Source organism: Acinonyx jubatus, chromosome E4 (assembly GCF_027475565.1).
Source record: "Acinonyx jubatus isolate Ajub_Pintada_27869175 chromosome E4, VMU_Ajub_asm_v1.0, whole genome shotgun sequence".
NCBI lineage: Eukaryota > Metazoa > Chordata > Mammalia > Carnivora > Felidae > Acinonyx > Acinonyx jubatus.
Genome location: NC_069395.1, coordinates 28,306,251 through 28,330,686, shown reverse-complemented (window position 1 = coordinate 28,330,686; position 24,436 = coordinate 28,306,251). Strand labels below are relative to the sequence as shown.

The 24,436-nt window shown below is 44.4% G+C and overlaps 1 protein-coding gene across 1 annotated transcript in view; it reads left to right on the top strand.

Annotated features, from left to right (window-relative positions):
• Positions 1–18,360, top strand: part of IPO9 (importin 9) — a 55,933-nt gene extending 37,573 nt beyond the window's left edge. The window contains exons 15-24 of the mRNA XM_027074678.2: positions 6,632–6,858; positions 9,130–9,278; positions 9,799–9,927; positions 10,645–10,920; positions 11,396–11,562; positions 12,179–12,312; positions 12,979–13,101; positions 13,539–13,643; positions 13,858–13,934; positions 14,380–18,360. Of these exons, the coding sequence (XP_026930479.1) occupies positions 6,632–6,858; positions 9,130–9,278; positions 9,799–9,927; positions 10,645–10,920; positions 11,396–11,562; positions 12,179–12,312; positions 12,979–13,101; positions 13,539–13,643; positions 13,858–13,934; positions 14,380–14,490 (1,498 nt within the window). The 3' untranslated portion in view covers positions 14,491–18,360. The remainder of the gene's footprint in view (positions 1–6,631; positions 6,859–9,129; positions 9,279–9,798; positions 9,928–10,644; positions 10,921–11,395; positions 11,563–12,178; positions 12,313–12,978; positions 13,102–13,538; positions 13,644–13,857; positions 13,935–14,379) is intronic.
• Positions 18,361–24,436: the final 6,076 nt, after the last annotated feature.

The following is a 24,436-nucleotide window of genomic DNA, read 5'->3' as shown; positions in this document are numbered from 1 at the left end:
AGGAACTAGAAAAAGAACAAACTAAGCTCAAAGTTAACCATAGGAAGATCAGAGCAAAAATAGAGACCAGGGAAATAATAGAAAAGACCAACTAAACTGAGAACTGTGTTTTCTGAAAAGACAAAACTGACCTACTCTAGCTAGACTAAAAAGAAATGAGAGGCGAACAGCTATAAAATCAGAAATGAAAGAGGAGACATTACAACTGAATACCACAGAAATGAAACGGATCATAAAAGGCTACTATAAACAATTACATGCCAACAAACTGGACATCTGGAAGAAATGGAGAAATTCCTAGAAACCTATAGCTAACCAAGACTGAATCAAGAAAAAATAAATAATCTGAACAGACCATTAACAAGTAAGTTATTGGATCAGTAATCAGAAACTTCCCATAAAAGAAAAACCAGGACCAGATGAATTCTACCAGACATTTAAAGAATTGATAACAATCCTTGCTCAGACTTTTCCAAAAAACTTAAAAGAAGGGAGCACTTCCAAACTCATTTTATGAAGCCAGCATTATTCTGATACCAAAACCAGACAAGGACAGAACAAGAAAACTACAGGCCAATGTCCCTGATGAATATAGATGCAAAAGTCCTCAGCAAAATACTAGGAAACCAAATTCAACAGTACATTTAAAGGATCACACACTATGATCAAGTGGGATTCATCCCTGAGATGCAAGGATGGTTCGACATATATAAACCAATAAATGTGATATACCACTTAATAGAATGAAAGCTAAGAATCATATGATTATCTCAATAGATGTAGGAAAAGCATTTGATTAAATTCAGTGTCTATTCATGATAAAATCTTTCAACAGTGGGTATAGTAGGACCATATCTTAACACAATACAGGCCACTGTGACACATTCACAGCTAACATCATACTCAACAATGAAACTCTGGAATCTTTTCCTCTAAGATCAAGAATAAGACAAGGATGTCTGCTCTTACCATTCCTATTCAACATAGTACTGAAAGTTTTACCTAGAGCAGTTAGGAAAGAAAAGGGATCCAAATTGGAAAGGAAGATATAAAATTGTCTCTCTTTGCAGTTGTCATGATATTATAAATAGAAAACAGTAAAGACTCCACCAAAAAAACTGTTAGAACTGACAAATGAATTCAGGAAAATTATAGGACAAAATATGCAAAACTTGGTTGCATTTCTAATAATGAAAAACATTTTTTAAAACAATGCTATTTATAATTGCATCAAAAACAATAAAACCTCAAAGAATAAATTTAACCAAGTAGGTGAAAGATTTATACCCTGAAAACTATATGACATTGAGTTGGGGCACCTGGCTGGCTCAGCTGGTTGAGCATGTAACTCTTGATCTCAGGGTTGTAAGTTTGAGCCCCATGTATGGTGTAGAGATTACTTAAGAATAAAATCTTTTTTTAAAAAAGAAAACTATAGACATTGAAGAAGGAAATTGAAGAAAGCACAAATAAATGGAAAGGTAATTCCATGCTAATGCATTGGAAGAATTATTGTTAAAATGTTCACACTCCTCGGGTGTCTGAGGGGCTCAGTTAGTTAAGCATCTGACTCTTGACTTCAGCACAGGTCATGATCTCATGGTTCATGAGATCAAGCTCTGCATCAAGTTCCGCAGTGAGCGCGAAGCCCACTTAAGATTCTTCCTAGCCTTCTGCCCCCCACCCTGCACACACACACACTCTCAAAAAATAAAGTTCGCACTCCCAAAAACAATCTACAGATTCAGTGCAATCAAAATCCCAGGGACATTTTTCACAGAGATAAAACAAATAATCCTAAACTTTGTATGGAATCACAAAAGACCCTGAATGGTCAAAGCAATATTGAGGACGAACAACAAAACTAGAGGCATCACACTCCCTGATTTCAAACTAAATTACAAAATTGTAGTAGTCAAAACAGTATGGTATTGCCATAAAACAGATACATAGATCAGTGGAACAGAATGGAGAGTGGAGAAATAAACCCACACATATATGGTCAATTAATTTACAACAAAGGAGCCAAAAATACACAATAGGGAAAAATATAGTCTCTTCAATAAATGGTGTTGGGGAAACTGGACAGCCACATGCAAAAGAAAGAAACTGGACCCTTATACAGTACAACAAAGTAAATTCAGGTTAAAAATTTGAATGTAAGACCTAAAGCCATGAAACTCCTAAAAGAAAACATGGAAGTTAAGATCCTTGGATTGGTTTTGTCAGTGGTTTTTTGAATCTGACACCAAGAACAAAGGCAACAAAAGCAAAAATAAATAAGTGGGACTACATCAAGCTAAAAAAGCTTTTGCACAGCAAAGGAAACCATCAACAAAGTGAAAAGGCACCCTATAAAATGGGAGAAAATGTTTGTAAATCATATATATATCTGATAGAGATTAATATTAAAAATATGTAAGGAACTCAATAGCAAATAAAACAATCCAGTTAAAAAATGGTGGAGAAACTGAATACACACTTTTCCAAAGAAGACATAAATGGCCAATAGGTAAATGAAAAGGTGCTCAACATCACTAATTATCAGGGAAACGCAAATCAAAACCACAATGAGATAACACTTCACACGTGTTAGAATGGCTGTCATCCAAAAGGGACAGGATAACTGGTGTTGATGAGGATGTGAATAGGGAACCCTTGTGTACTGTTGGTGGGAATGTATATTGATTGGTAAAGCAGTATATGAAAAATGTGGCAGTTCCTCAAAAAATTTAAATAGAACTCCCATATCATCTGACAGTCCCACTTTGGGGTGTATATCCAAAGAAAATGAAAACAGGAGGGGTGCCTGGGTGTCTCAGTCGGTGAAGCGTACGACTTCAGCTCAGGTCATGATCTCACAGTTCAGGAGTTTGAGCCCCGTGTCAGGCTATGTGCTGACAACTCAGAACCTGGAGTCTGCTTTGGATATTGTGTCTCCCTCTCTCTCTGCCCCTCCCCCACTCGTTCTCTCTCTCTCTCTCAAAAATAAACATTTTTTAAAAAACTTTTTCTTAAATGAAAGCATCTGGAAGAGCTGGCACTTCCCTTGTTCACTGCTCATTATTTATACTAGCCAACATTATGGGAACAGCCTAAGTCTGTGTCAGCGGATGAAGGGATAAAGATGTGGTATACATATGCAATGGAATATTACTCAGCTCTGAGAAAGAAAGAAATTCTGCCATTTGCAACAACAATAATGGACCTTGAAGGCATCATGCGAAGTGAAATAGAGAAAGACAAATACTGCATGGTATCACTTACATGCGGAACCTAAAAATTAGAAAATAGTAGAAAGTGGTTGCTGGGAGGTGGGGGAAATAGGAAGAGGTTGATAAAAGGGTACACTCTATAAGGTGAACAAGATCCGAGGATCTAAAATAAAATGTGATTATAGTCGATAACACTGTGTTGTATAATTGAAATTTGCCAAGAGAATAAAAACTAAATTATCTCACCAAAAAAAAAAAAAAAAGACATATGAGGTGTTGGATGTGTTAACAAACTAGATGAGGGGAGACCTTTCCCAGTGTATGTATATATTAGATCACCACAGTGTACCCTTTAAATAACTTATAATGTTACATGGCAATTGTACCTCAATAAAACTGAAAAAAATTAAGTTAAAAAATTTATTTGTTTATATTACTTTTATAGTCAGAAAATTATGTGAAGGGGGCGCCTGGGTGGCTCAGTCAGTTGAGCCTCCGACTTTTGCTCAGGTCATGATCTCACGGTCTGTGAGTTTGAGCCCCACGTCGGGCTCTGTGCTGACAGCTCAGAACCTGGAGCCTACTTCAGATTCTTTGTCTCCCTCTCCCTCTGACCCTCCCCTGCTCACGCTCTCTCTGTCTCTCAATAATAAATAAAGTTTAAAAAAAATTTTTTTTTTTTAAAGAAAATTATGTGAAGAAAACTTTCAAAAAAATAATGTTCAAGTCTCTGACTACATCGGCAGCAATTTGCTTGAAAGGTAAAGCAGAGCTCTCTGGAAAGGTGACAAAAGTTTTGAACACCAGAAAAATGGACACTCTTACATGTTTATAAAATTTTATATGATCTATCAAAGGCTGGATCTCTTGACGCCATCTCTGGATCACAGGTTAAAAATTGTCTTATGAAGGGATCTTGGCTATTCTTACCTTCACAGCCAAGATTCTCCAGTTGGTCATTTCCCTATTCAGCTTCCCAACCAGTTACAATCTGGCTTATGTCCTTATGACATCACTGAAACTGTTCTTTCTAATTCACTAGCAACTTTTTAATGGTCATCGTTCCACCTTTGCTTTTCTTCTTTTGCCCTGGTTTTAATTTATCCTTCCGTGTCATAACCTATGTAATCATTGCAAACTGCCTGAAATCATTTCTGAAATAAGGTATCAATCAATAAATACTTCTACTTGTGTCACATTTCCCATATCATAGCTAATGCCAGCCTTTCTCCAGAGCTCTAAAGTAACATATCCTCTACTTAATTAATGCCATGGTAGATATCTTACATAAGTATCTTAAAATTAACACATCCGCTCCTGAGGCTACTGCTGACCGCCTCCAAGCCTGCCCTACATGTATTCTCTGTTTTAGTAAAAGAAATTGGTACTTTTTATTTTTTTAAGAATCAATACCTTTAAATCTTAAGGAGATCTTGTATTTCCTGTTTTAGTAAAAGTGGAGATCCCAGATCTCTGCCTTTTAGATCTTGGTTCCTTAGCTTTTCATCTCTTCTACTGCTACTACCCTAGCTTGTATTCTCAACTTCTTGTGCCTGAAGTGCTGCAGTAGGTTCCTAACTGATGTCTCTGCCTCCAGCCCCCACTGCTATAATTTGTATTATTTTAGCTGTCTAACTGCTCTTTATAAAGCGAAAGCCTGATATTTTTGCTCCTACAATAAAATTCTCATGGCTTCAGTTGTGCTCTTCAAATTGAGATACAGGTACCCCAGAAGAAAGTCATAATATGCCATGTGATACATGAAGCCACAGGATAAATCTATAGCATCTTCCTGGGGTGTCAGTTTCTCTTGAAGACTTTGAGGGAGGGCAAAGAAGGTATTAGGAATAATCTGTAAAAGTCTTGGAGATACACTAGCTTCCAAAATAAAGTCTTAACTTCCCTTAGCATAAAGTCTAACTTCCCTGTTTCCCATATGATCTGAGTAGATGGTACAATCTTTTTGATCTACCAGAGTGTATAGGTTCAAGTTCTTTAGAAGGGGACAGTAACTATGAATTATTAGAGTGAAGAAGCAGAGGGGAGGGAGGAGGTAGAGTACAACTGAGTACTGGTGGAGAGATGAATGAGAAACCTAGTCTAAGGAGTTGAGAGCTGACCAAGGCCAGATGACAGATCAGCTCTTAAGAAAAGAAAAAGTTAGATCAGAGCAAGGTGGAATTGAAAATCAAGATGTTATGGACTAAAAACACAAAAAGTCTATGGACAAATCTGCGATCAAAGCCCACACTTGTACTGTTCATTATGGACCTTCGAACCCGTCATCTGACACAAGTAATATGGTTGTAAAACCACTTAAACAAATGGGGAAAAAACATTTATTGAGTACCTGCGGAAGGCCTTGTTTCTGTACTGGTTTCTTGTAACATAGAGAAAGTGTCTGTTGACTTTTATTGCCATTTTGCAGATAAAAGACTCGGACAATATGTCTTTAATTCTATTACATTGGACATGGTAAGCAGCATCCAGTAAATATTAATTGAATAGAGGTGAATAAAACTATGTATAAAAAACTTTAAACCCTACAAATAGTACACAAATTTTAGTACACAATTTTCCTATCGTGCACAGATAGTATTCAAATTTATTGCATAGAAGATCTATACAAATTGATCTCAAAACTACTCCAAAAAATACAAAATTGTTACAACATGAAAGTTAGCGTACTAAATAACAAATGTGTTGGAAAAGATGTTAAAAAAACACTATTCGAAAAATAACAGGAATAGGGACACCTGGATAGCTCAGTCAGTTGAGCGCCTGACTTCAGCTCAGGTCATGATCTCATGGTTTGTGACTTTGAGCCCCACATCAGGCTATCTGCTGTGAGCACAGAGCCTGCTTCAGATCCTGTCCCCCTCTCTCTGCCCCTCCTCCACTCATTCTCTCTCTCTTTTCCTCTTTCTCAAAAATAAATAAAACTTATATATATATGTAAGTTTTATTTATATGTATATATGTATGTGTGTGCATATATATATATATAAGAATGTGTGTGTATATATATATGTGTGTGTAAGAAAAATACCAGGACTATATATCAGAATCTGAAGGATGTGATTAAAGCAGTAATCTAAGGAATTACAAGGCATTAACATCTTAATAATTTGGATATAATAACATACATGACAGTGAGAGAGGGATGAAAGTTTAAAAGAAATAGCAAAAACCAAAGCAGAAATAAATTAGCATAGAGATGGTGGTGCTGATATTTACAAACTATGCCACAGAAAGATGTAAAAACTAACTCTACAAGTAGCTTCATAAAGCTACACGTAAAAATGCTGTATCATGTGATAACAATTGGAAAAACCAGGAATTGAGGGATCCACTTGTGAGTAATTCTTGCTTTTCTCTCTCTCTCTCTGTCTCTCTCTCTCTTTCTCCCTCTCTAGTTATTGTGATCAACTGAAAGTCTCGGAGAGTACCCACGTGCTTCAACCCTTCCTCCCCAGTATCCTGGATGGCTTAATTCACCTAGCAGCCCAGTTCAGCTCAGAGGTCCTCAACCTGGTGATGGAGACCCTATGCATCGTTTGTACAGTAGACCCAGAATTCACAGCAAGCATGGAAAGCAAAATCTGTCCGTTCACCATCGCCATTTTCCTAAAGTACAGTAACGGTATGCCACCAAGACCATGTGTTATAAGGGACACCAAGAAAAGGTGGTGGTGGCTGGTGAATTTAAGTGCAAATTTTCCCTGGGTCTGATGGTCTTAGGCATCTAAATAAAGACTGGCTTTCACTTAGCAAAGAGGAGAGCTGTGCTGTAGCTACAGGAGCACTAAAAAGTAGAATGCTGGGGTGCCTGGGTGGCTCAGTCGGTTAAGCATCCAACTCTCGATTTCGGCTACAGTCATAATCTCGCAGTTGGTGGGTTCGAGCCCCACATCAGGCTCTACGCTGACAACGTGGAGACTGCTTAGGATTTTCTCTCTTTCTCTCTCTCTCTCTCCCTCCTCTCTTCTTCCCCCTCTCCCGCACTCCCTCTCTCCCTTCCTCTCTCCCTCCCTCCCTCACTTAGTCTGTCTCACAAAAATAAATAAACATGTTTTTAAAAGGTAGGATACCTATTCTTGTAACTCTTAACTGCAGTAAGAACTGGGGATAAAAGATGATGAGTAAAGGGTTAAATAGCAAGTGATAGAACTTAAGCAAGTAGGAAATTGAGCAACTAAATCAAAATCTTCCTAAGAGGTCTAGAACTATAATGTACAAAGTGAGATACTGAAGAAGTAGATACACAGGTTTATGAACAGCAATGTTCATCACAAGGCTTTTATAGTAGCAAAAATCTAGAAGTAATAAAAAAGATTAATTACCTTTATTATATCCATAAAGTAGAATACTGTACAGCCTCTAAAAATCATACTTCTCAGCCATGGGAAAGTGCTCACAGTATAATAAAAGAACAGATGGTTTTCCAAACTGCATAGACTATAATCCCAAGTTTGGGGTTTGTTTTAGACAAGGATTAATTTGTAGCTACGTATATAGAAAAAATACCAGAAAAAACTACATCAAAATGTTAACAGTAGTTCTCTCTAGGTGGGGGAAATTCCAAGTGTTTTCTTTCCTTGAATACTTTAGTGCATTTTAAGTTTTTCTGTAGTGAGTGTGTATTAACACACACTTTACCTGTATAATGTTTTATTGTCAAAAAAATATTGACTATATTTGTTTTTGTAGAAGTAGCACCAATAGTGAAACAGAGGATATAGGGATAGAGGTTATATAATATGATATTATACTAAATATTTTATTTGATTCTCTTTTTCGCCTAAAATGTGTCCTGGAGAGGTTTTCACGTTGCACTCTTAGATATATCTCATTCTTTCAACCATCACATAATATTCCATAAATGGCTGTATCATATTTATGTGCCCATTCTGTTAATAGACATCTAAGTTGTTCCCAACTTTTTCCTAAAACAATGCTGCAGTGATCTTTTAACACATATCTTAGTGCACTGCACACTTTTCTATTTTTTCATGCTAGATACAGGAGATTTTTCTTACATAGGTGAAATAGATCACGCTAAAGTTTTGTTTCTTCACAAGGCTCTGCTTTCTGAGGGTTTTACCTTTGGCCTTGGAAATGCTTTGGGAGTTCTTTTTTCTATCATGACTACCCCCGTAAGAGATGCATATGGTTCCCCTTCAACATGTGAGAACCTGACAATCAGTGTTTTGGCAGTTTTTGAAACTTTCGTGTCTTCTTAACAAAGTAATCGGAGGGTTTCTCTTTTCCTTAAGCATTTGGTTTCATAATCAATCCAGGCAAGAATAAAGACATTAAAGATTTGCCCCAGAATTGGAATTTAGGAACCCAAACAGATGAACATATGGGAAGAGGAAAAAAAGAGAGACAGAGAGGGAGGGAAGCAAACCATAACAGACTGATAATGATAGAGAACAAACTGAGGGTTGATAGAGGGAGGTGGGTGGGGGATGGGCTAGATGGGTGATGGATATTAAAGAGGGCACTTGTTGTGATGAGCACTGGCTGCTGAATGGAAGGGATGAATCACTAAATTCTACTCCTGAAACCAATATCACACTACAGGTTAACTAACTAGAATTTAAATAAAAATTTGGAACTTAAAAAAAAAAAAGAGTTGGCCCAGAAAAAAAGCCAAATTTTGTCTTAGGAGTAGCTGTTACTGACTAGTCCCTGACTTAATGAAATCATGCATATTCTAGCTCTTAGAAACTTAGCATCTCTCCTGTCCTTTCAGGTTATTCATATGGCCTCACTAGGTCCCGGATATGTAATATGTAAGCAAAGCAGAAGTTGTTAACTTAGGTTAGAGCCAAATAATAGGTATCTTTAAGCCAGAAGCACATGCAGACCATTGGGTGGGGGGGATTCTGTGTTGCCTTATCCACTTCAGATCCTGTCGTCGCCTCGCTGGCTCAGGATATCTTCAAGGAGCTGTCTCAGATTGAAGCCTGTCAGGGCCCAATGCAGATGAGGCTGATTCCTACTCTAGTGAGCATAATGCAGGCCCCAGCAGACAAGATCCCTGCAGGGCTGTGTGCGGTAAGTGGTTCCAAGGCCAGTACCGGTGTGGGTGGAGGTAGAAGAAGAAGAATGTGCACATGCTGTACAAATACCACCTGTAGATCCCACCTCGCTGACGGGAAACCAATTGCATAAGAGATTCATAGGGTGATCTTCCTGGGCTACTTTGCCCACAGGGACAACAGGTGGTTCTTGAGGCTTTAAGAAAATGTCCCTTCTTGTTCTTTACTTGTCCTCAGTGAATTGAACGGAGTGCCATTATTACACAGCACCACTAAGTACGTCACTGGGCTATCCATTCTGCTGCCGTATACTGCCCACCCCCATATCTAAGCAAGTTATGAGCTATCAGGAGGAAGCTGAGAGCACTATCTACTATCTAATTATTCCTTTCTTTCAGAAACTTTCATTAATGAAAATTAATGAGCTTTCTTTGGGTTGCTGTGTCGTATCCATGCAATAAAGATCTTAGTTGTAGGGCACTGCCAAGCCCCACCCTAGAGGCAGTTCTAATTCTTTTTTCTCTTCCATTCTTCAGACTGCCATTGATATCCTGACCACGGTAGTACGGAATACAAAGCCTCCCCTTTCCCAGCTACTCATCTGCCAAGCTTTCCCTGCTGTGGCACAGTGCACCCTTCACACAGATGACAACGCCACCATGCAGGTATTTGAGCCTTGGTGACTAGAAGAGGAAAGATAGCTCCCAGCCATGGGCTTATAGCAGGCTGAGAAAGCTGACACGGTCTCACGCTTTTGAGATCTAGGTCTTTTAAATCCATATTTAACAAGGGCACCCAGGAAGGGTCCAGACTGTGGAAGCCAAACACGCTCTGCTTTGGGATGTATTGTAATCTTAAAAGTATGGATGCCAGACATTCTACCCATCTATATCTGGGTATTGCTACGGTGGACAAGATTACAGACATATAGACCTGGAGCCATACAGAAGTCTTTTCAGAATTAAAGTGAGCAAAGTAATAGCCCTTTGAAAATATCTAGGTAAACAGTGGTTCATATAGGTCTGTCTTTATTCCCATAAATATCTGTAGTACCCCTAATCACTGCTGCATCTTAGACATGTTTTTCCAGTACCAGAGGTAGACCTTTGTGGTTAAAACTTGGTTTGTTTGGTCATTATCTCTTGTGATCAGAAGTGTGCTTTTTCGAGGGAGCTGATGAGGTGAAGCGAGGACCATATAGTGCATGGCTATGTCTGTAACAGTAAAGTCCCGACTCCAGTGGTATGTGCCCACCACAAACCCTGTGGGCTCGTCACTCTTATGTGGCATAGGCCCCTAAGTAACATCTGCCCATGCAGACTGTGGGCCTCCTGGCATCTGTTCCCAGTTGCTAATGTTGTTTGCCGTCTTTGTCTCCCCAGAATGGTGGAGAGTGCTTGCGGGCTTATGTGTCAGTGACACTGGAGCAGGTGGCCCAGTGGCATGACGAGCAGGGCCACAACGGGCTGTGGTACGTGATGCAAGTGGTGAGCCAGCTCCTGGACCCCCGCACCTCAGAGTTCACTGCCGCCTTTGTGGGTCGCCTCGTCTCCACCCTCATCTCCAAGGCAGGGCGGGAGCTGGGGGAGAATCTGGATCAGATTCTTCGTGCCATCCTCAGTAAGATGCAGCAGGCAGAGACGCTCAGTGTCATGCAGGTAAGACGATATGGGGAGCTGGGCTTTCCCCAACCCCAGGCGGTCAAGGTGGAAATCAGTATACAGGTCCTGAGGTTTTGTTTGTTTGAGAAAGAGAGAGAGAGAGAGAGAGACAGGGCATGAGGCGGGGAGGGGCAGAGAGAGAGGTAGACACAGAAGCTGAGGCTGGCTCCAGGTCCCCAGCTGTCAGCACAGAGCCTGATGCGGGGCTCGAAGTCACAAACCAGAAGATCATGACCTGAGCCAAAGTCGGATGCTTAATGACTGAGCCACCCAGGTGCCCCGGTCCTGAGTTATTTTACTCTGTCTTACTGTCTTTGTAGAACAGTTAAGTAAAATCTATTCTGGCCCAAGAAATCCCGACAAGGAAATCTCCATGTTCTCTATTTCTCAACTGGCCGGCCCACTCCTTCTCATCTCCTAAATCTCTGAAATTGTTTTCCTTGAAGCAGATGTCCTTCTTGTTACTTCCTAGTCTCTGATCATGGTGTTCGCTCATCTGGTGCACACTCAGCTGGAACCCCTCTTGGAGTTCCTGTGCAGCCTCCCAGGACCTACTGGCAAACCTGCCCTGGAGTTTGTGATGGCTGAGTGGACGAGTCGACAGCATCTGTTCTATGGACAGTATGAGGGCAAAGTCAGGTAGGGCCCCTCTTTCTTCTCTGGGCATTCTTCCTCTCCTTGTATTTCTTCTTTCCCTGACTTGTTCCAATGGTTTTTGTTCAATAGAGCAAGCTGCCCCGTGTATTCCTTTTTTCTTCTATTTCTTTATTGCTAATCCAGGTCTTTGAATAGCTGCCATCTTGAAACTCCCAAAACACAGTCAACACACATAGCACGTTTTTTTTTTCCTCCTCATTGCCGGCCAGAGATCCTCCTCTGCCACAGACTTCACCCAGTCAAATACTGCTAGTGGCTTATTCTCCTTTATAAACCTAAGCCTTCTAATCTTGGCTTGCTAACTTCCTATCCTAGACTCACCTCCCAGTGGTTCTCATCACCCCATTGCACCTTTCAGTGTGGCCAGCCCTTGTGATCTGTGCCCGCCCCAGCTTTGTTCCAAGAAGTTCAGAAGCTCTCACGAGGCCATCCTCATGAGCACTAAATCCCCCTTTCAGCTGAGCTGTCTTATCTCTCCTGATTCGTCGTGAACAGAATGCTCACCATCAAAGAGAGAGTCTTACGGCATAATTGCTTATCTCCTTGGAGTAAACTCTAGATGGGTGGCTGATCGACCCTTTTTGGCTCTTCTTGCCAGCTCTGTGGCACTGTGTAAACTGCTCCAGCATGGCATCAATGCAGATGACAAGCGGCTACAGGATATCCGCGTGAAGGGAGAGGAGATCTACAGCATGGATGAGGGCATCCGCACCCGCTCTAAGTCAGCCAAAAGTGGGTGACGCTGCTGCCCTCCAGTACCCTCCCTGGGGGCTAAGGATGTGTGGGGTGGAAGGCATGGAGGTACTATCATCTAGATTTTTGAAACACAGTCGTTAGTGATGGGTTTGATAAAAAAGAAACAGAAAACTGCAGGTACACAAAGGATCGGAACATATGCTTCCTTCCTGTGGCTGAAAACTGCCAAAAGCCATCTCGGGTACCAAGGCTCCCCAGCTTCATTTGGGGGCTCTAATACCCATTTTCAGCATGTCTTTGTTATTGGGTTGCTTTCACTGATGCGTAGGCAGTGAATGCAAAGCTGCCCTCTTCAACTGTAGCTTTATAATCACCTGTGCTGTTTCTCAAACTGCGAGTCATGGGGACTAGAGTACTGTGCTCTGTACAGTCACTTAGTGTCCAAGCTTTATCACCAGCAAAAACGTATCTCCTTTAATTCTTGAACTCTCTTAGCTGTCCTAACTTCTCCACTCTTATGACACCAAGCAGAATGAAGTTATTTAACTTTAAATCATTCTGTGGTGGCTGGATATAGTCTGGGATGGTGGAAAGGCTGAGGGATGGTGAACTGTGTCTGGTGAGGAGCGCTGCAAGACAGGAGGCACTGCCAGAAGTGAGCCCACTGACAGCCTGCCTAGAAGCCTTCCCTTTCCTTTCCAGACCCTGAGCGCTGGACAAACATTCCTTTACTGGTCAAGATCTTGAAGCTGATCATCAATGAGCTTTCCAACGTCATGGAGGCCAATGCCGCACGCCAGGCCACCCCTGCAGAGTGGGGTCAAGGTGCACCAGGCCCTTATTCCAAGCAAACTTTTAAGCCTGCCAGATCAAGTCATGATATTCAAATTATCAGTTTGGCTTATTGAGGCACTGAGGGGTTTTTTAATGTTTATTTAAGCATGGCTGCCACGTGGCTAGCATTGCTGTGCCCGTGAAGAGCTGCTCTTCGGGTCTACCTTGTGAAGTCTCTTCAGAGGCTGGGGTGGGAGGCAGCCAGGAGGCAAGCCGCGTAGCCCTTCCTGTTTGGTTTTTCTCAAGAGCTTTTCATCCTTTTATGTACCCACCAGAACACCCTCGTTTCTTCCACTCAAGCTCATTGGGAGGGCTTGGCCACAGGCCACGTTGCAGAAACCCTCGGGACCCTCCTATTCTGGCCTGTTTACATTTGGGAAGGGAAAATCTGTGAGTATATGCTCCAGCTGCTTTTCATCTCCAAGTAGATGACTCCAACGATATGTGGGAGGACCAGGAGGAGGATGAAGAGGAGGAAGAGGATGGTTTAGCTGGCCAACTCTTATCTGACATTCTCGCTACAAGTAAATATGGTAAGCAGTCTGAGGAGAGGACAGCCATGCTAAATACCTTTTCTGTGCACCAGGACCAAGAATGGGATACCAAAGAAAGGGGAGAGGTGGGCCCACAAGGGATGGTCTGTGGGCTTTTTTAGCCCTTCTACCTCAGCCGTGTGGTGATGCCTCCCCGCTTGGGGCCCAGTCGGCCTCTGCCCTGACCCTTCTCTGTGTTGGCTGTGTCTAACAGAGGAGGATTACTACGAGGATGATGAGGAAGATGACCCTGATGCCCTTAAGGATCCTCTCTATCAGATTGATCTGCAGGTGAGAATGTCCAGAGAAGATAGATGTCTTGCAAGTACACGGCCTCAAGCCAGAAACAGGAATATGGGCTCCAACCCATTCATAGTTCCCAGCCTCAGGGCAGAAAGTTCCTGCCTTGCCGAGTAGTCAGAGGCTCCGGGTGGTCTGGGACTTTGCACCTTAGTATTTTATACCTACCAGTGTTGCAGTCCAGCTTCTTAAAACCCAGCTATGTTGTGAAGGTCCTCGGGTGGAAATATGAGATCTATTGGGAAAATTTTGTTTCTCTATGGACTTTAGTCTCTGGGTTGAGCCTGAACTAGATCCAGGAATGTAGAAAGCCATCCCTCAGGGTGCTGGCAGTTGTCTGACAGCCAGTGCTTCCTATACCGCCGATAGTTCTCGCCCCTTACAGACGGTAAGCCTGAGAACCTGCAGTAAGGCCACTCTTTTTTCTTCTCTGCAGGCCTATCTCACGGACTTCCTCTGCCAGTTCGCTCAGCAGCCCTGCTACGTCATGTTCTCAGGCCACCTTAATGACAACGAGAGGCGGGTTCTGCAGACCATTGGCATCTAAGAAAGGGAGACTTTCCAAATCTGCTCCTCCTGGCCCAGCCACAAACCATTTTGCAGCCCTTAACTGGCCTTGAGATGTACTTTCTTTTCAACCTAGAGTGGCCTCCTGACTCTTGGCCCTTGGCCTTTGCAGAGTGACACTGACAATTCAGACCAAGGTCACCAGTGCTGTCACTTAGGAATACTGGAACAAAGGACATTTCTCAAAGTCCCCCTGAAGATACTCCATCTCTAGAACCTTTTTCTCCCCGACCGTGCCCCCACCTCTGTTCCTAGAGTCCTCTGCCGGCCACTCCAGAAACATAGTGCCCAGAAGGATTACGTGTTCATGGATTATTTTGCCCCACCTCAGGAGCACAGGGAGTCATGACCATGTACATTCTAAAACAGACCTGTTTACTTTCATAGGACATTTGCTATGTTCAGATAGGAATACCCTTGAGAGATGATAATGCTTTCTGCTCTCTACCACAGATGCTCTGGGTTTTCCATAGGAATGAGAGGCAGCAGCTACATTCTGACCCCTCTCCAGTGACCTCTCCTTGTCTCCCTCCTACAACACTAAGGCTCCCCTGTCACAGGAAGTCCTCTTGTTTTTGCCTCATTGCATGACACAGTCCCTCCCCCCGAGCTATTCCTATGTATACACGCACACACAACATCAGCCAGAGAGATGGCAATTTGTTTTTCCTTTTTTTAGAAAAAAAAAAAAAAATGGGAAAAACATTTTTTTTAAAGTCCACCTGACCCAACTGTATTTAATATTTTCCTCCCCAACACATCACCACACACTCTGATATTCAAAGGTTACCCCCTCTCCCTCAGGAATCCTCTAAAGTGGTTAAGTTGTAGCCCTCAAATTTGCAATGTGTATTTTTCTAGGAGAGTAAAGTAATCTTTACAAATGAATTCAGTCCACATGGTATAAGGTGTCCCGGCACCTCTGCCTTCTGTTCCTTTTAGAAGGAAAATAAAAATAAGGGGGAAAAGATTAGGCGGAGCCATGCAGACACCTGAGTGTGTTCTAGCTAACCTAGCCCAAGATGATTCTTAGAGAACTGGTATCATCCAGTCAAATATTTTTAAGGGAGGTCCCTTAATTAGGAAATGCAGTCATTGTGGGTTCAAAAAGTGAATGATAACCAGTGAAGGGGAGGAAGGTAAAGCCCAGCATTCCCTTTTTTTTTATAATGCCGACACCTACTGCCCCAGTTTCAGCCACTACAGAAGGTTTCTTTAGACTGATGATCAAGTCTCTGTTCTCAAGGAAAGGTTCCCACTTGGGGCATTTACTGTACAGGACTGTAATTGGAAGCCTAAGGATTTTGTAGCCAATAGTGATTTCACACCACTAGGTGTCCCTGGTGTACAACTCCCACATCTGACTGAGTCGGGAAAAGTGTCTGTTAACGTCACTGTCTTTGAAAAGTCTGAGGGCCTGTGCACAGCCTGGTCTGCCAGCCAGGTTCTGAGACTAATAACTGCCCCTGTGATTTCTCTCCCTTGAGTTGGGGAAGTTGCTCATATTGGGGAAATGATGGAAGTCTGGCTAATTGGTGCTCAGGAAAACCATTCTGAGCCTTAGAAACTCACCCCGTGGTTATTGATCTCAAGGCAGTGCCAGTTAGTTTCAGTGCTGAAGGTTCCACAGGGCCAAATCAACCCCTGATTGTGGCACAAAAGAATGGTCTCATGCCAGTGGCATTGGACTGCTGAGTTTGGGAAGGCTTGGGGCTTTCACACATAGACTGAGAAAGATATAGACCCCTCCTGGGCCCACTAATGACAAAAAGAGCCTATCTTGTGCCAAAAATGGTCTCTTGACAAGGGTCCTCTCTTCTTGCTCTCTCGCTAGTTTTAGGGGGGGACTGGAAAACTTGAGTTCTGAAGGGAAAGGGTCGTAGGATCACCTGAGGGGCCACCCCCAACCAACAGACATACTGTTGTCAGTTAAGAGCAGAGGGTCTTGGACCCTTTGGTGTGCAGGCACTTCCTGCTCCCACAGCATTTCAACTATCCCATTTAACCTTTATAGCAGGTACACAGTAGATAATATTCCCATTCTGTCAGTGAGGAAAAGAGTTCAGAAACTACATCCAGGGTCTGCGAGAAGAAAAAATCTGCTTGAGTCCAGGAGTATTGACAAAAAGTTGAACTCTAGCTCCTTTTGGTCTCCTGTGTTTTTGGCCAAAGAACCAGCTTCAGTCTGAAAAGGTCAGGGCCAACTGGTTAGAAAGAATTGAAGTTCAAGATAAGATAAACAAGGGTAATAATAAGAGTGCTGAGCTGCTCTCAAATTCTCCAGGTCTCCTGACCCTGGTGAGTAACCGCTAGGACACCAAGGGCTTTCCCAAGACTGTGTTGAGCTCTTAGTGGAAAGAACTGAAAGGAAAATGGAAGAAATACCAGAAGACAGAAGGTGAAAGTCCAAGAACTGAAGGAAACTGGTTTTCACAAGTGCCCATCGGAAGGGTGATATTGTTCAGGGACTATTAGATGACTCAAGCCAATAAATAGGAATGTTGTAATTAGTGCTTAATATAGGGCTTAATAGATATTAGTTGTGAATTCAGAACAAGTGATGCAAAACTAGCCCCATAGTCTGATTTTGTTAACAGATTAGATAAAATCTGGACGTGGTAAAATCAAAGCATTAGGGAGATAGACCAGTTGGTAACTGGCCACCAACTCTCAGACTGCAAATTGGCGTGTTGTGGAATGGCTTGTGCTGTGCCCCAGGGCTCTGTCCTTGGCCCCTCCTTTGATATTAATGACAGATGAGGGAGTTTTTTTATGCCTTACCCATTCCAAAAGAGGATCTGAGGCCCAAAAGAAACCCTACTAGATAGGAGAGAGATGCTGATCAGATTTTTAGATAACAGGAAACCCCTGGGAAGGATGACAATTTAGGATTCAAACAAATATGTCCATAACCTGTAAAAAATAGGCAGAATTGAAAGGTAAGGTTGTTTCAAAACTCAGATTAATGAGTATGAAGAAAGTTGAGGATTACAGAGTACTGTACTCTTGTTAACGATTCTGCGTGCCAGTAACAAGTGTTTATTATGTTGAACTGTTGGCGTGTCTTCACTAAACTCTAGTGTAGTTCTGGCTGGGTTAGTAGACACACATTGTGTAAGATCATTTCAGTCTTCTGTGCCTGTCAGCAATCCTAGAGTGCTCTGTTCCATTATGGTGCTCCAGCAGGAGGCTCCCTGACAGAAGGCGAGCCCATCTGCAAGACAAAAACCAAGAACTGGAGGACCTAAGCTGTGTCAAGGGGGAAGAAACTTGAAGGAGCTGAGAAGACTCAGGGAAAACAAGACACTGCTTTGGAAAATGAAAGGGTTGTCCAGTGAAAGATCTACTTCTCACCCCAGCCTGGCAGACCTATGGCCAATGAGTAGATCATAAACTCAAAGCCAAATTCTGGCTACTATTATGTTTGTTCTGTTCAGTAAATATTAAATTTCTATTACATGCAAGGCCAATGGTAGATGCCGGAGAGGCTTGGCCCCTTCCCTCAAGAAGCTAGTCTAGTAGGGGGTCAGAAATAGCACAACGAATGTGGGGAGTACCATGAGAGGAAGAAATACTGGGGCCAATCCCCAATACCCAAAAAAAGGGGATGGTTAATGGTAAGTGGGAGAAGTCAGAGTTGCATGGAGAGGTGACCCTTGACCTGCAAGGTGGCTAACAACTGCTGAGATTTCAGGACCACTCACTAAATGCCAGTGACTGTTCCAAAGTGTTGGATTATCTCGTGTAGACCATCTAATAACTTTACAAAGTGCATAATTTTGTTTATCCCATCTACAGACTGATGAAACCAAGGCATAGAGATATTAAATGCTACCTGCCGAAAGTCACATAGCAAAGTGTGTGATTCTGATCCAAGTGGATTGCACTTTTTGCCAGTACTCTGTCTTGCCTCTCCTATGCGTTTGCCAGGCAGACGAGGGTGGGGTAGGACACTCTAGAGAAAAGATCATTAAGAAGAGACCCATCATGGACTAGGATTGCATTTTCACAGCTTATATGCAGGTTAAAAGATTGGAATTTATAGTTCACAGGACTCTTGGCCAGAAATAAGCAGGAAGGAAAAGTGAGAGCCAGATGGTGGAGGATCCTATAGGCCTTCCCCCTCTTCAGGGAATGGGAGACCACTCAAGAATTTTAGGCAGAGAAGTTACACAATCAGGTTTGCATTTTGCTTATTTTTATTTCTATTTTTTATTTTTTTTATGTTTCTTTTTGAGAGAGCGCAAGTGAGCTGGGGAGGGGCAGAGAGAGAGGGAGACAGAATCTGAGGCAGGCTCCAGGCTCTGAGCTGTCAGCACAGAACTCAATGTGAGGCTTCAACTTGTGAACCTTGAGCTCATGACCTGAGCCTAAGTTGCACGCTCAACCTACTGAGCCACCCAGGTGCCTCCAGGTTTGCATTTTAGAAAGCATACTGATGTCTGTCCGGACAGAACTAAAAGGGGAGGCTGGAGGCAAAGTGCAGGTGAGAGAACCAAGAGCCTGGACTCGGCGGTAGCCAGAGAGGGGGTTGGAGTGGAAGAGGTCAGACTGTGAAAAGTTGACAAGGGTGGGTCTAGAGGGCCTGACGGTGGAGAGGGAAAGGTCTTCCCAAAAATGACAGCTGGCTGGGGCTTAGACTAGACCTTCACCACACTTTGTCAGGACTTGGGTAGCAAAGCAGCGAAAAGTAATTGCTAATAAAATTCCACCATTTGTAAATATTTACCTTTCTCTGATGGATTAGTACAAGTTCAACCTTAGCCTTCTAACAAGGACCCTCACATTGTTTGTTTTGTTTTGGGAGGGGCTTGTTTTGAGTAGGTGAAAATAGGGTGGCATTAACCATTCTCCTAAAATTGCCAATTACACTGGGTCTGTTAGACTTATATGGTACACGTGATTTTGTAGCAGATGTGCTGGCCTGACCTGACTAGAAGGCCTAGGAAGTCCCTTCAAGTCTTGAGTTATTCTGATGTGGCATGATTACATAGCTAGAAGGTAAGGAGGGAGCTGGGGTGACATCCCCTGCGATCCGTGGTTCCCATATTTGTAAAATGGAGAACTAATACCCACCTCAGAGTTGTAGTTAGAATTCAAGATGTCTTAATTGAAGCACTTCAGATGGAAGAGAGTGCCTCTTTCCTCCGTGTCTCCCCCGCCCTCCGGTAGCTGGGAGCTATGTTTGGCTCAGTCTCCCTGACTCACTGGATTAGAATGACTCAATTCAGTTCCACAGATGCTGCTGCTAAATTAGGGTCTCAGTGAGCCTTTGGGAGGACAGCTCCGCGTGAAGTGCTGCAGCACCGCCATCCTGCCCAGGAACAGGATCGAAACCGGTGCTGGCTGCAGCCCTGCCTTCCACCTGCTGCGGACTTTTTCTGTAATATCTACATGACCAATGTATTGGTTTGCTTTCACTAGATTTCCCGCCGCCCCCCCCCCCCCACGTATTCTAAGAACATAGCCAAATTCTTTACATTTTCTTGCCTTAGTTGCTTTTGCAGAGTGGGAAGCAGAGCTGCTTGAGGATCGCCATGCTTCTGGATCCTAGGGTAAAGCTTGAGTGAACTGAGATAAGGCCCAGGGCCGTGGAGGAAGAAGGAAAGGAGAGAGAGAAAAGGAGAGGGGTGCCAGAAAACGAGAAGGAACAGAAGTCCGTGGGGCCTGAGTGGTGAGGACCTTTACCCGATCCTGGCATAGCACTTGGGGACAGAAGAACTTCCTAAGGGAAAGGCTGCCTGGAATCCCTGGGGAGGCTGCATACTGGGCACCAGGGCTCCCTGGAACAGTTCCTGGGCCTGCGGCACATAGGCCAGGACTGTTGCACTTGCATGCCCCTGGCTGGCAGAAGACAAGGCCTGCAGGGTCCACCCCCAGTACTTTGCCTTGTGGGAGATCCCAGGACCTTTTCGTGATCCTGGTGGGGGGAGCAAACCATAATGACGACAGATAATTCCCCCACCAGCTGTAAGGATAGAGACTCCATCTGATCTAACTGGATTAAAAGAATAAATGTGGCACTTCTTTTGCAGCAGGTTTTGGGATTACAAATTCACACCTGATCTCACGTCCCTCACTGGCTTGGCTCTCTTGCCTCGTTCCTGACTCACAGAGGTTCACCAGCAAGAACACAGAAATATATGTGGAGGCAAGAGGGTTGGGTTCCTGCCCAAGCTCTGCTAGTGAACTATATCATGTGACCCTAAATAAACTCTTTTCCCATTGAACAGGGAGAGACAGAGAATGGGCCAGAGTGCCTCTGCCAGCTGACTTGGGGATTGTACTGGGTTTGACTGAACCATAGTGCATTTACAAATGAGGAAACCAAGCCCAGAGGAGTTAAGTGGTTTCTCCAAATTTGGAGAGCCAGGAAGTGGCAAGGCAGGACTCATGCTCTGGTTAGGGGTTCAGAGCGTGAATTCTGGAGCCAGACTGCTTGGGTTTGAATCCTGGCTCTGCCATCTACCAGATGGGTGACTTTGGGCAAATTACTTAAATTATCTGTGCCTCCGCTTTCTCATCCACATAATAGGTATAATATTAGTTATCTGCTTCATGAAGTCATTTTGAGGATTAAAGTCAACATAATAGTGCTGCCTCATAGTAAGTAATTTCTGCCATCAGTCTAATTCCAAGCCTAAAGCAACTCTCAATATCCAAACTTGACCTTGCAGAGGCTGTCACACCAAAAGGCCCTGTATCTCTGTCTGTCCAAAAGTTCCCACCTGTGCAGATGATGAACAGGGCTAGGCTGAAAACGGAGACCCCAGGGTGGAAAGGACCAGCTGGAGGGCTGCGGCCCCTGTCCCCAAACCCTTCCCAGGAGACTGAGCGAAGATAAACAAAAGAGCTGTAAACAGAAACTTCTTCCTTCCTTACCCTCAGATCCTCAGATCCCAAAATAACACTTGTCTGCCCCCACCCTGCCCAGCTGGCAGAGGTGCAGTCTGAGTAAGGTGCCATTTAAAGATAACCTGGCCCTCCCCGTCTGCCCCACTGGCTGGGCTGGGCTCCTGAGGCTGGGCACCGGCTGCCTGGGACTACTAATGCTCCCACAGCCCCCCAGGGCAGGCTGCTCATGGATACCACCCAAGCCAGCCCAGCTAACCACTCCTTTCCCAAGGCCCAGGGCTGTGGAAGTTCTGCCCAGGCTGACCTGGGCCTCTGCAAAGAAGCAGAAGCCTGGCGTTCTGGGGAAGGTAATCCTGCAAAGGCGTTGCTAAAACCCCTCCAGGGAAGAGTGTTCCTTCCTACCAGCAACTGGGCCAGCAGCGAGGCTGATCCCCATCCTTCACCCACTCCCAGACCCCTCCCACCAAGAGGACAAAGTCACAGTCTTTCATTTGCAGTGAGAAAGATTAAAGCTGGACACCAGGGAAGACCTTATGTTGCAGGAGAGATGTTTGTTTATTTGGGGACAGCGGGAGCCAGGAGATCTGGTTCCTTTAGTCCCCAGCTAAGCCATGAGACCTTGGCCAAGTTTCTGGCTCTCTCCTGGGCCTTGCTCCCCCGCCCTCCCCCAGCTCTGGGTTGCAAGGAAGAATCAGTGTGTCTTCAACACCCTGGAGGAGGGTGTAAAGAGATTAAATCAGAATGAGGAAAGGGCTCAGGGTCCTTGGGTAGAAGGAAACGTGTAATTACCTATCTGCCGGAGGTGACTATGCCAGAAGATAGCTGGGAGGAGAAAGACTGGAGAAAGCACAGCCTCTTGAGGAAAGCACTAGACCAGCCAGAGGCAAGTAGAGGAGAGGAAGGGAGCTCCCCTTATCTCACAAAGGCTCAAAATCCCCCTGGGCCAGAGAGCTGGGTGTGGCAGGAACCTCTGGAAACTCTGGTCCTGGGAAGGCAGGAAGGCCTTGGGAGCCCGGGCCTACTCACTCAGCTATGATTTGAAGAAGAGCAAGAAGGGGGTTGGGCGGAGCCCTGGGCTGGTCATTCAGCCCAGCAGTGAGATGACTCAGCAGCACACCGGTACCACAGTCCCAGGCGAAGCCCAAACTGGGTCACAGGCATGGTCTAGCCCCTCCTCTCTACCCAGCTTCCACCGCCCTTCCCCACTCTAAATATCCCGCTATCTTCCCACACAGACTCCTGCGAGGGATAAGGGCTGGATATCATGGTTTCCCCAAGTACGCATGCTCTGTATGCCAAGCATAGCAGCGAGCATTTTAGACATGTTACAGGAGAGGCAGGCGGTGGGGTGGAAGGGCCTGGACTTTGAAGTCACACAAGCCAACCTTCAAATCCCAGCTGTGTAAGCTGGGAAAATTCACCTCCAGCCTCTGTACAATGGGAAACTCATTTGCAGTGTTAGCTGCTAGTATTATTATTATCATATTCCAGGCACCCTGGGGAAAGCCTGCTACTGGAAAAGTCCATATTTTGTCTCATTGCACATTAATTACTGTCTGCCTCTCCTATTCCAGGAAAGTGCCTCTGCCCCTCACTGGGGCCTGGGAGAGTGGCTTGGTGAGGGGAACAGGCTCCTGTGTGCCCTGAGTAGAGGAGGTACAATGAAGCCCCTTCAAGGCCTGGAGATTTGGACAATCCCCTTCTCAGGGCCCCCAGTCCCTCCCTAGCGCTCCCACCCAGCCTCTTCCCACTCCCTCCCAGTTCCATGGTCTCTGGCAGGACTCAGGTCCACATGGCAACACAGCTAGCCTCAGCCCTCCATCTCCAGGCTCTCCCAACTGCTGCCAGTTCTCCCCCCACCCCCGCCCCTGCCCACAGACCCTCCCCCCACCCTCTGTCCCAGTCTAACGTGTGGACTGACAAGTTTTCCTAGCATTTTCCAGTTAGAAAATCACTGATGGTGTTGTGAGAGTTAGGTGTCGTGGCCAGCTGGAAGCATCAACCAGGTTGAGACTCGAGGAGGACTAGTTGGAGGAATAAAGGAGAAAAGCAGGAAAGTAGCCAGAAAAGGATGAATTTGGGGAAATGTGGTTTTGCTTTGCTTGGTTTTGTTTCGTTTTGTTTTGTTTTGTTTTACACGGAGAGACTTGAGATTTTTTTTCCCCCCCCTCTGGGGAAAGAAGCTGATAAGAAAGGAGAAACTAAGGATGCAGAAGAGAAGAGATAATGCTGGGAGAGGGATCAGATGGGGTCTAGAGTACACATGGAAGGGTTACCCTTGGACAGGAAGAGAGACAACCCTTCCTCTGAGAGTCAGTCAACCAACAATGATCACCTAGGGCCCGGACTGGGTGACAGCAGTGAACACGATGGTCACGTGGTCCAGCACTCCTGGAGCTTGTGCACTAGGAAAGAAGACATGGATGGGAATGGAGACACTGTCTAGGGGGTGGCGAAGTGAGAGACATCTCCTTTTGTCCCTCTGCCCCTGGGTTTATGACTGTGTCCTGCATGGGTGCATATATTCGCTTACTCCCCTCCCACACCCCACCCCTGCAGACTACCAGCAATTTGCTGGGGCAGGAGCCCATGGTCTCCTTACTCCAGCTCTTGGGTTGGGTGTGCCAGTACCCACAGGGGCCCGGGGCAGAGCAGCTCCGCTTCTGGCAGCCCTCCCCTAACTTGTTTAGATTCTGCTGGGCCATCCATTCTCTCTCTCACCTCCGAACACCCTCTGCTATTGGAGAGAAGGATCCACCTGGATTTAGAAGACTTGGGTTCTGACGTTGCCTCAGCCTTATACCGGCAGGCAAGTCCTTCAACTCCCATGAGTCCTAGTTTCTCAATCTGTAAAATGGGATCGATGATAACACCTGTCAACTTTGTCGAGCTCGCAGAAACTGTGGAGAGCCTCAAATGAGGTTAACTGTCAAAGTGCTTTGTAAAGAACTGTCCCATGGCCAGGGGTTGAGGTAGGCTTTTGATTTTCCCCCTGAAGTGATAGGCAGTTCCTGGTCAGTGTAACCCAGGTAGCAGGGGGCACAGTCACTGACACTCAATATAAATTTGTA